At 43.3% G+C, this 13,259-nt stretch overlaps 1 protein-coding gene across 1 annotated transcript; it reads right to left on the bottom strand.

The window, feature by feature from the left end:
* Positions 1 to 4,973: 4,973 nt before the first annotated feature.
* Positions 4,974 to 10,877, bottom strand: BMP10 (bone morphogenetic protein 10). Its single transcript, XM_024738196.1, has 2 exons — positions 10,544 to 10,877; positions 4,974 to 5,911 (listed from the first exon to the last, which is right to left on the bottom strand). The coding sequence occupies exons 1-2, from the start codon at positions 10,875 to 10,877 to the stop codon at positions 4,974 to 4,976; spliced, it is 1,272 nt and encodes a 423-aa protein (XP_024593964.1).
* Positions 10,878 to 13,259: the final 2,382 nt, after the last annotated feature.

The raw sequence follows: 13,259 nt of genomic DNA, 5'->3' as shown, positions 1-13,259 counted from the left end.
TGTCCTTACTCTCTGGTGAGACCACTTAGAAGCCAAAACCAACTCATCGATTCTTCAGGCCGTGCTCTACGAACATAGCAGGAAGCTCTACTCCATCTGGATAGACTGTGAAAAAGAAACGTTAAAAAGAAAAGAAAAGAAACAAAAAAGGGAGGCAGGGAACGCAGAAAAGATTTCACCTCGAGGAAAAATAAGCTACACATAATTATTGTCAAAATAATTTTTCCATTTTATTTAACAAGATGATTCTGAATGTACACATGTGGCTTATGAACATCTTCACTGTAGTCTAATAATTACTATGTAAATTTGGACAGGGTTTTACACGAAAACATGAACGTGCTTCAGCTGGCTCGGTGTGACCGTGGGATTCGTGGAATTCCCATGTTTGCGGAGGCTCGTTAGGTGGGCACGAACGCGTCGACATCCCCACAGCAGTCAGGCCAGACACTCACAAAACAAGTGCTCACGTGCGATAGGAACGTGCGGATCACGACAAACGGGCATTCCTTGACAGGGTTGTTCAGATACATTGCCACACCCAGAAACACCCTTTTACGCTGCTCTGATACAACGTTATCTACTTGCCTTCTATCTAATGTGTGAAATCAAATGTCCTTGTTGGAGACAAGAAAATGCACAGAGTCACAGAAGCATTGCATTTTTACCAGATCCGAAAAGGGCAAAGTACAACACGGTGACTCTGTGAAAAGATCCGAGGCCTTTAGATAGGGCAGCATCCCCTCAATGTTCCAGACAAATTGTAAATGGCTTTGCTAAAACACTGCTGGACTGTATGGTCTCTTGAACAGTCCAGTAAGAAGCCGTATGTAAAATTCCTTTCTATAGGGCTTCCCTGGTGGCGCAGTGGTTGGGAGTCCGCCTGCCGATGCAGGAGACACGGGTTTACGCCCCGGTCCGGGAGGATCCCACATGCCGTGGAGCGGCTGGGCCCGTGAGCCATGGCCGCTGAGCCTGCGCGTCCGGAGCCTGTGCTCCGCAACGGGAGAGGCCACAACAGTGAGAGGCCCGCGTACCGCAAAAAAAAAAAAAAAAAATTCCTTTCTATAGAAATAGCTTTTACTTAGAGAATATAGATTCCAAAGGATACCAAAACATTTACTAACATTAATTTCTGGGAAAAGTATTTGCCATTAATTTCCAAAACAAATTATATGCAGGGAACGAATTTAGGTACCTTGAGACTGATTCTTTGGGGAAATCACTAAATTAACTTTTTTTTTTTTTACATTTATAGAGTAATGCTTCCAATTACAAACGGATTTGTCCAATTGGGTCTCCGAATTGGTAGGTCATTGAAGGTGATGAATACAGTCAGAGGGGAAGCACCAGTTTAGGGGCATGAAAGCTCCCCATTAAATACCGTCTCCATTCACTGAACAGCAAACATAGTCCCTCACAGCCTGACATTTGCCTCTCACAGTAAAATGACAGTGTCAACTTATTAGAATGATATTTATTGGTTAAATATTTTCTGGAACACCTACACTTCAGTTAAAACTGTCCTATTTAGAAATCAGTGAATATGCCAAGGGGCTCACAGAATGCCTACAAGATACAAATATACACAGTCACGGCAAGCTTCTGGCAAGGCTCCTCGAAGTAAGAGGAAATGTTGATGCAAAAAGATAGAGATGAAAATACAGGCCATACACTGTAGAGGAGCCATACTCAGGGGAAGGTACTATTTGAAAAGCACAGAAGACTCTTTTATCCAAGAGGGAATCACAAACATAAAAATAAAATATTTGGTATTCTACACTATATTACAAAAAATAAATATATCCATCAATAAATAGTAGGAAGCCTAGAAACTTTTACATGAATATTTTGGTTGTTGGCTGCCAAAGTTCCCCTGCTACCTTTCTCAAGAGTCATTTAGGTTTATCGACTTCAGCGATGATAATTCTGCCATAAAAGTGTAAAAAAGACAGGTGTGGCATATAGCAAAGGTCTATGACCAGAGAAGACAGTGGTGAGTTCTACTTTCCTAAGGATCTGACACCTTCCTGGCTTCGTATTCATGCAGTGAGGTAAAGGAATTGCGAGCATGCTTCAGGAGGCCTGAGGGGAGCTGGCAGGCCTCCTCTATTTATGGTCGGTGCGTTTTAATTTTTTGATGACAAGAAAGCAAAAAAAAAATGCAACTAGCAACATTTGAATAACCAATAGTTGGCTTTCTGCACTCTTTCCATAGGGTAGAAGAAAATCTTAGAAACGTGTGTTTACCTCTGGACTGTGGTAAAAGGAGAAACATCTGGCACATGCAGCCTGATTGCCAACAGCCTAGATTTTCACATCTCTTTAACGGAAGAGTGACTATAAGGGCTCATAACAAAGCTTCTCTAGGAACCTGGCAGAGCCAGCAGAGGGCATGAGGAAAGCAGAGCCTGGCACGTCACATCTTTAGTGTTCTAATATCAGCGTGCTAATAGCAGGAGGGTACCAGAGTCGTCATGCGTGGCTCCCGAGAGCTTACGTTTACGTTTGCAGGTATTTTGCAAACCAGTTGACATCACATTGGTAGCTTGAAGTAGGCCATGGAGGGGATATTTGCGCCATTGAAACCCACAAATCAGAGCTATTTCCTCCCCACAACCCGCACCCCGCCACTGCTGGGTATAAAGCAGTCACCAGCATACCACTGTCTTATGTATTTTACATATAAAAGAAAATCCTGCTTGATTTTTATCTAGCTAGAACGATCCCATTCTACCAAGGTTTTACCGTATGTCTATTACAGTGTCCTTTAGAAAGGATAAGAAGTACCGTAGAGTATATGAGTATACAGTATGTACCATGGATCCATGGATGTAAAAGATGCACCCCATCCCATGGAGGGCACTGAGCTTGGCTATATAAAGCCAGTTACACACACACACACACACACATACACGCAAGCACACCATTTTCTATGGAGGGTATTCCATAAATGAATGATTCTGAGTTGCATGGCTCTCTCAAGTTGTCAATCACTGTATGCCCACTGATGGCCCGAATACCACTCTTCCAGGGGCAATGGATTCTCCAGCACTCACCCTCTGGATACCAGTGGACAACAGATGTGCAGAGCTGAGGGCCAAATTGGGCAAAGTGTCCTTCAAAATAGCTTCCCTTGCCTCTATTTTCTAGGGCAAGATGAGATTATGACCCCAGACGTGTGTGAAAGCAAGGCTGATGGTCTCGCAGGGTTAAAAAAAAAAAAGTGCAAGCCTTCTTTAAGAAGCATTCGGTGGGGTGAGGGGGGACAATGTACTGAAAACCACGTTCCCAATTCTAGGTTGGACCATCTGTGTTGTCTGCCTGGAAGTGTCAGAACCGTTTGAGACCTGCTCTGCTGTGGTTCTCCCTGCACAACGCCTGTGGTCCTGCACGGGGGGCACTGGGACCAAGTCTCAGTGTCCTTCCAACTGGCCAACTAATGGGCAGATGCCCCAGACCATTGTCATCAGGAATACTTCCCAGTCCCTTAGTCCTGGCCAGTTCCCAAACAGAAACACTGCAGAGTGGGAAGGATGGGAAGGCTACAGGGTTTCCATCATGGGGCAAACCTGATTTCCAAATGCTGGCTTAGCTTTCGAGTCATTTGGTTGTGTGTCTATTTATTAATTCATTTATTTAAATGTATTCATTTGGACTGTGGTTCTCTTTCTCTTACACTTAAGTATTCTTCACGAACAAAACATTTTATATATTAGCAACTCAACTAAATAAAATATCAGGGGGAAATCTAGAAATTAGAGCACTAACTCCTTTTATCCCAAGAGCAAATGCTTTCAGGTTTTCTCTTCGGGCTCAAAGCAGGGAAGGCCAGGGAAGATAGGGGACATGTGAATGGGAGAAGGACACAAGGTGCTCAGGCAAAAAAGAGAGAGGGAAGGGAAAAGGTGGAAAAAAGCAAGAGCAGAGGTTCAGAGGCAAAGGAGAAATATGAAGAATTGAAGAAAAACAGGAAGAAGAGTCCAACAAACAGATCCCTTCTGATTTTTCCTCCTCTTGGTCTTTGTTAATTTTATTTTGTCCAAAATATTTAACTCTCCAATTAGAACTGCTTATAATTTTACAAACACGTCCTAGGACAGCATCTCTATCCTTTGCCCCTCCTCCCCTAAGAGCCCCTCCCACCTCCTTTCCCTCTGCAGCCATAAAGGCCAACACACATGGCCTTGCCTTCCTGTTGCCTTAGGAACAGATGAAGTTCCCTCTGTTTTCCTTTCTCGACCAGCCACTGCCCTCTAGAGCACACTGGTCCCCCGTGGGCTCATTCTTTGCTGTTGTCCCTTAAGGCCACTGCCCCTTGAAGCCACTTGGTTTCTGTATCAAATAACCCCTCCCCTCAAACATGCAGCCTCCTTTACCAGGCCCTGCTGCTCTGAGTAATAGCAGAAACTCAACTGACAAAAGCTACCCCTACATTTCCAGTAGTATTTCGGAAATGTAATACTTCCTAGGATGGTTAAACTCCTGGTGCAAATTATCCTGATGGAAATACTACCTAGAGAAGAGGTGACCAAGAACCTCCCACTGTCTTTTAACATATACACATTTGATTGGGTTATGCACGTGTGTGAGTAGAATCTGCCTCTATAGAACCAAAAGGATTTTATAAGTTTATCTATGTACACATATACATACACAAATATCTACCTCTCTCGACAGCGTTTTTCTGCTTAGGGGTGTTGCTTTCGAATCGGCCTAAAGGGCAAGTAGTGTGGGCTTGCCACGTACTATTAAAGATGGCATTGCCAGGAAATGGCAAGTCCAAAGAAACATAGATTGGAAGGGACTAGACTGTGGAGTAAATTATGCATTTCCTACAACAAAACCGACCTGTCAAATTCCCTAAGGCAGCAAGCTTCTATGATCTGTACACCCTTATTAAATAATCTCATTAAATAGGAACACAAAATATACACATTTACAGTTATTAAATAAGCCACAGGACTCCTCTCCTATCTACAGCCACACTCAGAGACGGCCATGCCCTCGTATTTAAACTTGTAGGTGACGACACCTTTGTCTAAATAGAGAATGGAGATGGGCTCCAGCTTGGTGGGCACACAGCAGGCTTTGGAAGCCTTCTGGGAATTCTTGAGGTGGACCAAGGCCTGGATAATCGCATGCTTTGTGGGGGTGAGATGCTCTGCCAGGGGGTAATTGCAAACACCACGGCATTCGTAGGCTTCGTATCCAGGCGGGGCGATGATCCAAGAGTCCCAGCCAATCTCCTTGAAGTCGATGTAGAGCGGGGTCCTCTTGCAGTAGTTTCCTTTTGCGTTCCTTCTGATGCGGGCAGTGGAGTCATAGATGATGTTTGACCTCATCTGCAGCAAAGCCTCTTCCCCGGGTCCGCTGGAATAACCTTCCAGTCCCAGGTTGTCCATTTCCAGAAGTTGCTCGTGGGCAATCATTTCATTCAGTTCCTCCTTCCTCTCCTTCTCACTGCTTTGGTCATCAGAAAACACGACAAGCAAAGGGACATGCTTATTCCGGGCACTAGTGTCTATTTCCAGTTGTCCCCTGCCAACATCCTCCATTTCATGTTTGCTCTCAATGTGAACCTCCAGCTGGTGGGTGGATAAGCCTGACTTTTGCCAATGCCTGATGGCATCGGTGACATCAAAAGTCTCCCACTCACTGTCGGTTCCGTAGATCTCCCCTGACACCAAGACCAGCATGCTTCTTTCACCCTCACGGTCCCCTTTGCTCTCTAGTACTTCGAAAATGGTAATTTTCCGGTCCACTCCTTCATATATCATGCGATCTCTTTGCACCAGGGTGTACAACCTGAGTTCAGCCATGATGACCTCTTCATGGTGAGGGATGGACACATTGAAGAGGAGAGGGTATTTTCGGAGCCCATTAAAACTGGCTGGTTGGGAAAAGAGATCTGAAAAAAAAAAAAGAAATCACATTTGCAGTATGTTACAGAGAAAAACAGATGCTTATTTATTCAATAAGAGCGCCTGTCCATTCAGGAGGCTTGATACAGAGAGAAGGAGGGAAAATCAATGAAAACAAACACAGCGTTAGCATTCTCTAAGAGAGAATACTGAAGGTCAAGGGTAGAACGCTAGACTGAGTTAAGCTGCCAAGACTAAACTGGAAAATGGCTGCCTCATGAATGAGAGAAAACGCACCCAGCCTTGTTTGCGTAGCTTATCCGTCACAGAATTATAGACCTGGGAGGGGCCTTGGAGATTGCCCAGGCAAGCCCCCAATTTTTCTAACCAATGAGGAGCTATCAAACGAGACACGTGTGGTGGTTGTTTTTTTCTTGAAGCTTTTCAGTGATGATGTCATGGCTTTTCATATTTGTACTTGCAATGGATGGAGACCCTCACATAGTCGGGGTCTTCCTGAGAAACATCCGTGTAGACCAGGGGGTGGTAAACCAAGCCCACAGGCCAAAGCAGGCCTGCCACCTGTTTTTGGAAATAAAGGGTTACTAAAGAGCTTCACCCATTCATTTCTGCATTGTGTTTGTGGCTATTTGCACTACAATGGCAGAATTAAATCCATTAAGTCTCCACCAAGATCATACGGCCCACAAAACCCAAAATATTTACCATCTCCCTGGCCCTTTACAGAAAAAGTTTGCTGATCCCTGCTTTAGACAACAAAGCCTGACAAGGTCAACAGGATAGGCATAACACTAAGGGGGTCACAGCACTTGAATTTGGAGTTTGTGGTCCTCCAAAAGGAAGAATGAGGGGAAACGAACCTTGGGGATAGATTGGTTGCCTTAATTTTGTACTCTTAGCACCTGGCATGGAAGTGCAGCACATAGGAATCACTCAGAACGTTTATGAAATAAAATTGTAAAGGTCCTGTAGTCTTAGAAGCACACCTCCAAATATTATTATGTTGACTCCTTATCTAAGAATTTTATAGGCGTCCAAATCTCCTCTACACCTGTCCCAGGTAATACCTGTCTACAAGGAATCCCTGAAGACATCTGTCATCAATCAAAAATTTCCATGACACCAAAGATGCTGAGGACCACCAATTGAGGGGGTCGCTATCATCTTTGGCAGCCTTTTCCCAATTGTATATCCAATTCATGATTTCAGTGAGGTCCTTGTTCCAGATTGTACTTTTAAATATTTTTCTTTAACTTGATATTATTGTTTTTATACTAACTTCCTCTTTTAGACTTGTCCTAAGCAACAGTATTCATGAAATGAGGGGTTCGAGATGATAGTTATGTGGATTTTTTCAATCGACTTTAATAAAAACATATACTGATTTCACCTGATTCACAGCTTCCTCTGGGTACCACCTAAAATCATCTCATACACTGCCAGTGAGAATTACAGGTCAGTGGAATGAATTTAAACTCTCTAGCGTGGCTCTCAAAGCTAGCTATAATTAGGTCTTAACCACTTGATCCAGTCATAGCTCCCATTCATCCCCTACAGCATGGAACATTGCAATTTATCAATTAATATTTGTAGAAATATTAAACAAAGTCTCCTATTTAAAGTAGACTGATAGGGGCTTCCCTGGTGGTGCAGTAGTTGAGAGTCCGCCTGCCAATGCGGGGGACGCGGGTTCGTGCCCCGGTCCGGGAAGATCCCACATGCCGTGCAGTGGCTGGGCCCGTGAGCCATGGCCGCTGAGCCTGCGCGTCCGGAGCCTGTGCTCTGCAATGGGAGAGGCCACAACAGTGAGAGGCCCGCGTACCGCAAAAAAAATAAAATAAAATAAAAAATAAAGTAGACTGATAACTTCACTACTTGCCAAAACACTCCTTTGCTTTACTGTATACTGCACCTTTGGATATGTTCTTCTGACCCTTGGAAAGCTCTACCCCCTCATCTCCATCTATCTAGCTGTGACCCCTCCCTATGGGGCCCTCCCTTCTTCACCTCCCTATATGGGAGCCCACTCTTCTCTGGGCAACTTGAGTATTTACCCTCTATACCTCTCCTTTGACCTTGCCATTTACATCCTTGATTTTCAATTGTCTATATGAATGGATTTTTCCCAACTAGATTGTCATCCTAATGGCACGTACCACAGCTTAACCTCCCTTCTATGCCTCCAATCTACCATGATGCTTTAAACAGAGGTAGCACTTTAAAAATATTGATGAGCTGATGATTCTGGGCATCAGACCGAATTGATTTATGGGCATGACATGTGTCCTTAATACATCAAGTAATACGGTAGTTGTCCCTCGCCCCTTATAGGAATGGAGAAAACTTGATTCCCCTTGGACAGGAAACATGAGAAGACCAAAAGTAGGGGAATAGACTGGTTGTTCCATCCTTTAGAAAAATGCACATTAAAAGCTCACTGTAGTGGGAGGAAGGGTTTACCAAGGAGCACAAGGACATTTTTGGTTGTATGAATATGTTCACTATCTTGATGGTGGTGATGGTTCCAATGGATGTTTACATATGTCAAACCCTATCAAATTATACACTTTAAATATGTGAGACTTATTGTTTATGCCCATTATACTTCAATAAAGCTGATACAAAAATAAGTTCACTGTGCATGTACAAATGTAGTAATAATGGAGATGTTACACTTCAGGCAAGGGAGCTAGTGTTTGCTGAGCAAATTTCACATGCCAGGTGCTTTGCAAATTGTTTTATTTAGTTCTTACAATAACCCTATAATGTTGGTATTGGTATTCTGTTCATTTGATTCTGGAAGAAATCAAGCCTCAGTGCAGAGAATTGACCTCCCCAGGATGACAAGAAGAGGTCAAAGCAGTGGTAGGAAATAAAGTCATGCTTTTTCCACCTTGAAGCAGCACTTGTTTTCCCCTGTTAGTTAGATCTGGAGGAGGTTTTGTTTTGTTTTGTTGGTCTTTGTCTCCTAGGGAGTTGCACTGAGCAAACGTAGAGAATCAAAGAAAGACAATAACAGCCGACAGGGTGAGCCCAGTGCAGGATTCATGACCTTGGGCTGTGCATTTTCACCAGTGGACTGGCAGAGGTGTGGGCAGCTAGGTTGTCTACTGAGAGGTTTGCTCCTACCCTCACTGATATTCAGTAATAAGAAGCTCATTTCCTCACCTGGACCATCGAAATCCTCCACAGAAGTGAGAACTGAGAAACTCTTATTTTCCCCAGGGATGCGAATACTTTCCCACCCACACCCTGAGCCAGCCACCCAGGGATCCGCACTCAGAAACATTAGGAAGGCTTCCCAGGGAAGGAGGATGTTTATTTTCAATTCAGACTGACCACAGAAAGAATTTGTAATTTCAGCTTGTCATTTCCATCATGTTACTAAATGTTACTAAGTCACATTTCCAATATGTTACTAAATATTTGAAATTTTGGCAGTCACCTAAATTTTAAAGGCAAATAGTATCTCCAGGACTGAGCAATACCTATTCAACATTTCCCCCAATGCCTAGAATTTAAGGAATTCATTAGTAACCACTGACATTTGTTTAATACTTCATAGCAAATGTAGTACTTTCTTACTTGTAACATCTTTGAAATTGCTCAATTGTGTTACCTAGGTATATTGTCTCCAATTTACAGTTGAGGAAATTCGGATTCAGAGAAATTAAGCTAATTATCCACATCTACTAAGTCAACCCTGTTTGAAAAATCCAAATCTTGAGCTAAATATTGTCACCGCCTTTTTGCTTTCAAGAATACTTGGCCAACATCCATCCAAACCCTCTTTTGTACCTGGTTAATGACTATAAAAGCATAATTGGTAAATATGAAAGAATTAGTTACTTTGGACCCACAACTTTTACCATAGATATTAGAAAAAAATTTTCTTGATTACTTGCACCATATTAAATAAAGGATTAACTTGCTAAGTCATTAGATTTAGTACTGAATAAAGATCTGGGGGCAGAAAACACACTTTTCCCGCTGGTATTTAAAACTTGTACATTGCTCTTCATAAACACACAGAATAAGCTGGATCATTAATTGGACCATGCGCACTTCCTGGAAACTATAAACAGTGCTTCAAGGATATACACGTCACAACAAACAAAACAACACTTTAGGAAGAATCTCTAAAATATGTTTCCATCCTGTTTGAACATTTCTTAAATAAGGTCACAAAATGGAAACTCACCCAAAGTTTGAGCGAAACGCAAATCACAACTTTCTGTATTTTACCTATTGTCATCATTTTCATTCTACGTAGAAGCTGACAAATTTTGTAGTCAATTAAAAGCTAAACGGAACTGAGCCCTATCTGGAAAATGACAGACAAAGGTACAGCGGTAGACCAACATTAATATTTTTTATTACCTGCTGTCCAAATTGAAAATTTGCAAAGACCCAATTATAATGTCGAAATGGTAGACACTTTACGGCATTGGATTAAAAGATATTCTTTAATACCTTTCAATAGTATTTGGAAAATGACCATAAAAACAGTATAGACCAAAATGTGCCTTGTTTTGGGGTATCTGTGTACACACACCCCTATATAGATGTTTTCACCTTTATCATTTCCATGCATTGTAAATTTACTCACCGCTTCTAAAAACTCGAAGCCAAATTTGGTCAATAAAATCTCCACTTACCTTCATTCTTGAAACTCCTAATGATGTTGGCAGATGGCATGGAGGTCCTATCTGTTGCAAATTTGTTGTAGAGTTCCAACATGTACTCTGGTGGGTCAACCTTGGCTGCATCCTCCATCGGGATGTCCGACAGGTTCAATGTCTTGAGAAACTCTTTCTTCATGCTCTGTAGCAGTGTGTTAAAGTCGACACCATCTTGCTCTGAGAAGACATCATCAAACAGGGGCATATCTTCTTCCAGAGGAGACTGCTCCAGGCTCATGATGGGGCTGCCAGAAACCGAGTGAGCCACCAGGCAGGAGAGAGCACACAGCTGCAGGGCCAGGGAACCCATGACTCTGCTCCAGCCCCCAGGCCAACCCAGGAAGGTTTAGCGCTCCTGGGCTCTAAGTGGCAGTTTTATCTTGCGGAGCGTAAATGTCTCGTGTCACTGGAGACAAGTTTGGAAACTTCCCCTCTCTCCCTCCCCCTACCACTCTTCCTCTCACCCCCCAAAATCAGGTTGCAGTAATTGGATAACAAAATCCCCCATAGGGGCCTAGCCTTTCTTATCTCCCTAATGTAAACTTGTGCACCAGATTTTGTTTCTATCTTGCAATCCTTTTTTCTTTTAATGAGCATTTTGTAAACATTTCCACATTCTGACACTGGCTGAGAGATAGGACAATTTTCTCCTTGCAAAGGCTCTGCTTCTCCTCCTTTCAATTCACTTCCTTTTGGCAGGAACGCCTAATTTCTGCTTTTACGTGGTTCAGTTTCACACATGCATATAATAGACATTGATTCAACACAATACACGTCAATGGTGATATGTATTAATGCGAGTGATGGGGCTTTCATCCTCACATAAACATTTCTGAAGAAAGACCAAATCTCCAACATTTCCAAGTTAAGCTAACAGATATAAATGAACTTATATAAATCTTTACAAGTTGACATTATTAGAAACAGGAAAGTATAAATTTCATGAGCAATAGCCTTTTTGGTACAGATTCGATCTGGCTAAAATGGCTTTTGAAAAATAGGGCAAGTGCTTCATTATCACAGCAACTAAAATTTATTAGGTGCTTTCCTACGAACAGGCATTGTACTAAGTGCTTTGCATATATCACCGAATGTGCCTCCTATAATAACCCAGTTATTATCCCCATGGCATATATGGGTTGCTAAGATTCAATAAGTTGCCAGAGGTCACAAAGCTACAAAGTGATAGAGCCAGGATTTGAATCCAGGCAGTCTGACTCTTATGAAACGAGAAAACAATCAGACCTTTTAACCAGGGTTCCCCTAGTCTGGGGCACAGGCGGTTTAGCCAGATTAACTAAGCGGCAGCCCAGCCCGTCTCCAGGGAGTCCATGGTCAGTCCAAGGCAGGCAACAGTTTGCAGCTGGGTGTGGAGCTGAGAACCTTCACCTGTCTGATAAGTTATTAAAACGACCACAATCTCTGCCGAATCCATCTTTATGGTTAAATCAAATTGACCATCAAACGGTTCCAGTAAAAGCTTGGCAAACAAAGGTGAAAAATGCTAAATGCCTTGATCTGAAAAACAATGGTGGAATTGATTGTGTGTCTGGTGTAGGGGAAGACAAATCAAGGTCATCTCACTTTTCAGCCCTAATTAGTGGCAGTAGCAGGGTGATTCTGTGGGCAACTCCAGGGGGTACTTTTCCCGCTGAGGCATTGGGACTGGGGTCTCTCTGACCTGTTCAGTGCACGCCCTGGTGCTGAGTTCAGAGGGCTGCGTCTATATATTTGGTACACTGGAATATTCTCTTAGTTTCTGAGTTAAATTATCCTATGTTTACCCCAATAGGATAACTACAATAGCTCCTCTTTCCATTTTTCCTCTAGGCTCCCTAAGCTTTATAGTCATCCTCTGATTCTTCCCCTCCTAAAATGCAAATTTTTACAGCAATTTTTTTTTTTTTTTCGGTACACGGGCCTCTCACTGTTGTGGCCTCGCCCGTCGCAGAGCACAGGCTCCGGACGCGCAGGCCCAGTGGCCACGGCTCACGGGCCCAGCCGCTCCACGGCATGTGGGATCTTCCCAGACCGGGGCATGAACCCGTGTCCCCTGCATTGGCAGGCGGACTCTCAACCACTGCGCCACCAGGGAAACCCTACAGCAATTTTTTTTGTACTACCAGAGAAAGAGCTGTATTTTGGGGGAAAAGAAAAAAACCTCCACAAAATTGTTAATTTGTTTAATAGATGTGAATTTGATTCAATGCTCTGTTTCAGTGAAAGCTTCTGCTCCTACATTAAACAGACAATCGTAGACTGAAAATAGATTACACCCTGAACAGGTCCACAAGTGAGTGAGTCCAAGGGCCATAACCCATCCTACAGGCTTTACCGGAGGTTCCCAACAGCATACCAGCAGGGTCCTTGTATCACGCCCTGCATCGAAACAAGCACCCGTTTATCTTCATACACACACACAGATGTCAACGCACACTCCAAAACTCTGAGTGGCAGGCATGTGCGTGTAACTGCCACAAGACAGCCGAGTAAGTGGTAGTACTTATAACCCGGGCGCGCTGGTTTCAGAGGTCGGGGGAGACACGGGCATCCCACCTCGCAGAGTCCTGGTTCTGTACATTCTCAGGGCTAGGATGTGCAACTGTGATTTCCCTGGCTTCCCTGTGCTCGGTGTTAGAGTAATGATGGGGTTAAATATTTAGACCAGTTTCCCCATCACATATGTCTACTT

This window comes from Neophocaena asiaeorientalis, unplaced genomic scaffold, assembly GCF_003031525.2.
Source record: "Neophocaena asiaeorientalis asiaeorientalis breed wild unplaced genomic scaffold, Neophocaena_asiaeorientalis_V1.1 scaffold756, whole genome shotgun sequence".
Lineage (NCBI taxonomy): Eukaryota > Metazoa > Chordata > Mammalia > Artiodactyla > Phocoenidae > Neophocaena > Neophocaena asiaeorientalis.
The sequence above is the reverse complement of the archived record's forward strand: the minus strand, read 5'-3'. Positions and strand labels throughout refer to the sequence as shown.

What these genes read in the sequence shown, in the direction of transcription:
- BMP10 (XM_024738196.1), bottom strand. Translation starts at nt 10,877, where the DNA reads ATGGGTTCCCTGGCCCTGCAGCTGTGTGCTCTCTCCTGCCTGGTGGCT. An exon ending in TAGGAGTTTCAAGAATGAAG is followed by an intron (nt 5,912 to 10,543) that starts GTAAGTGGAGAT and finishes TTTTTTTTTCAG; the next exon opens with ATCTCTTTTCCCAACCAGCC.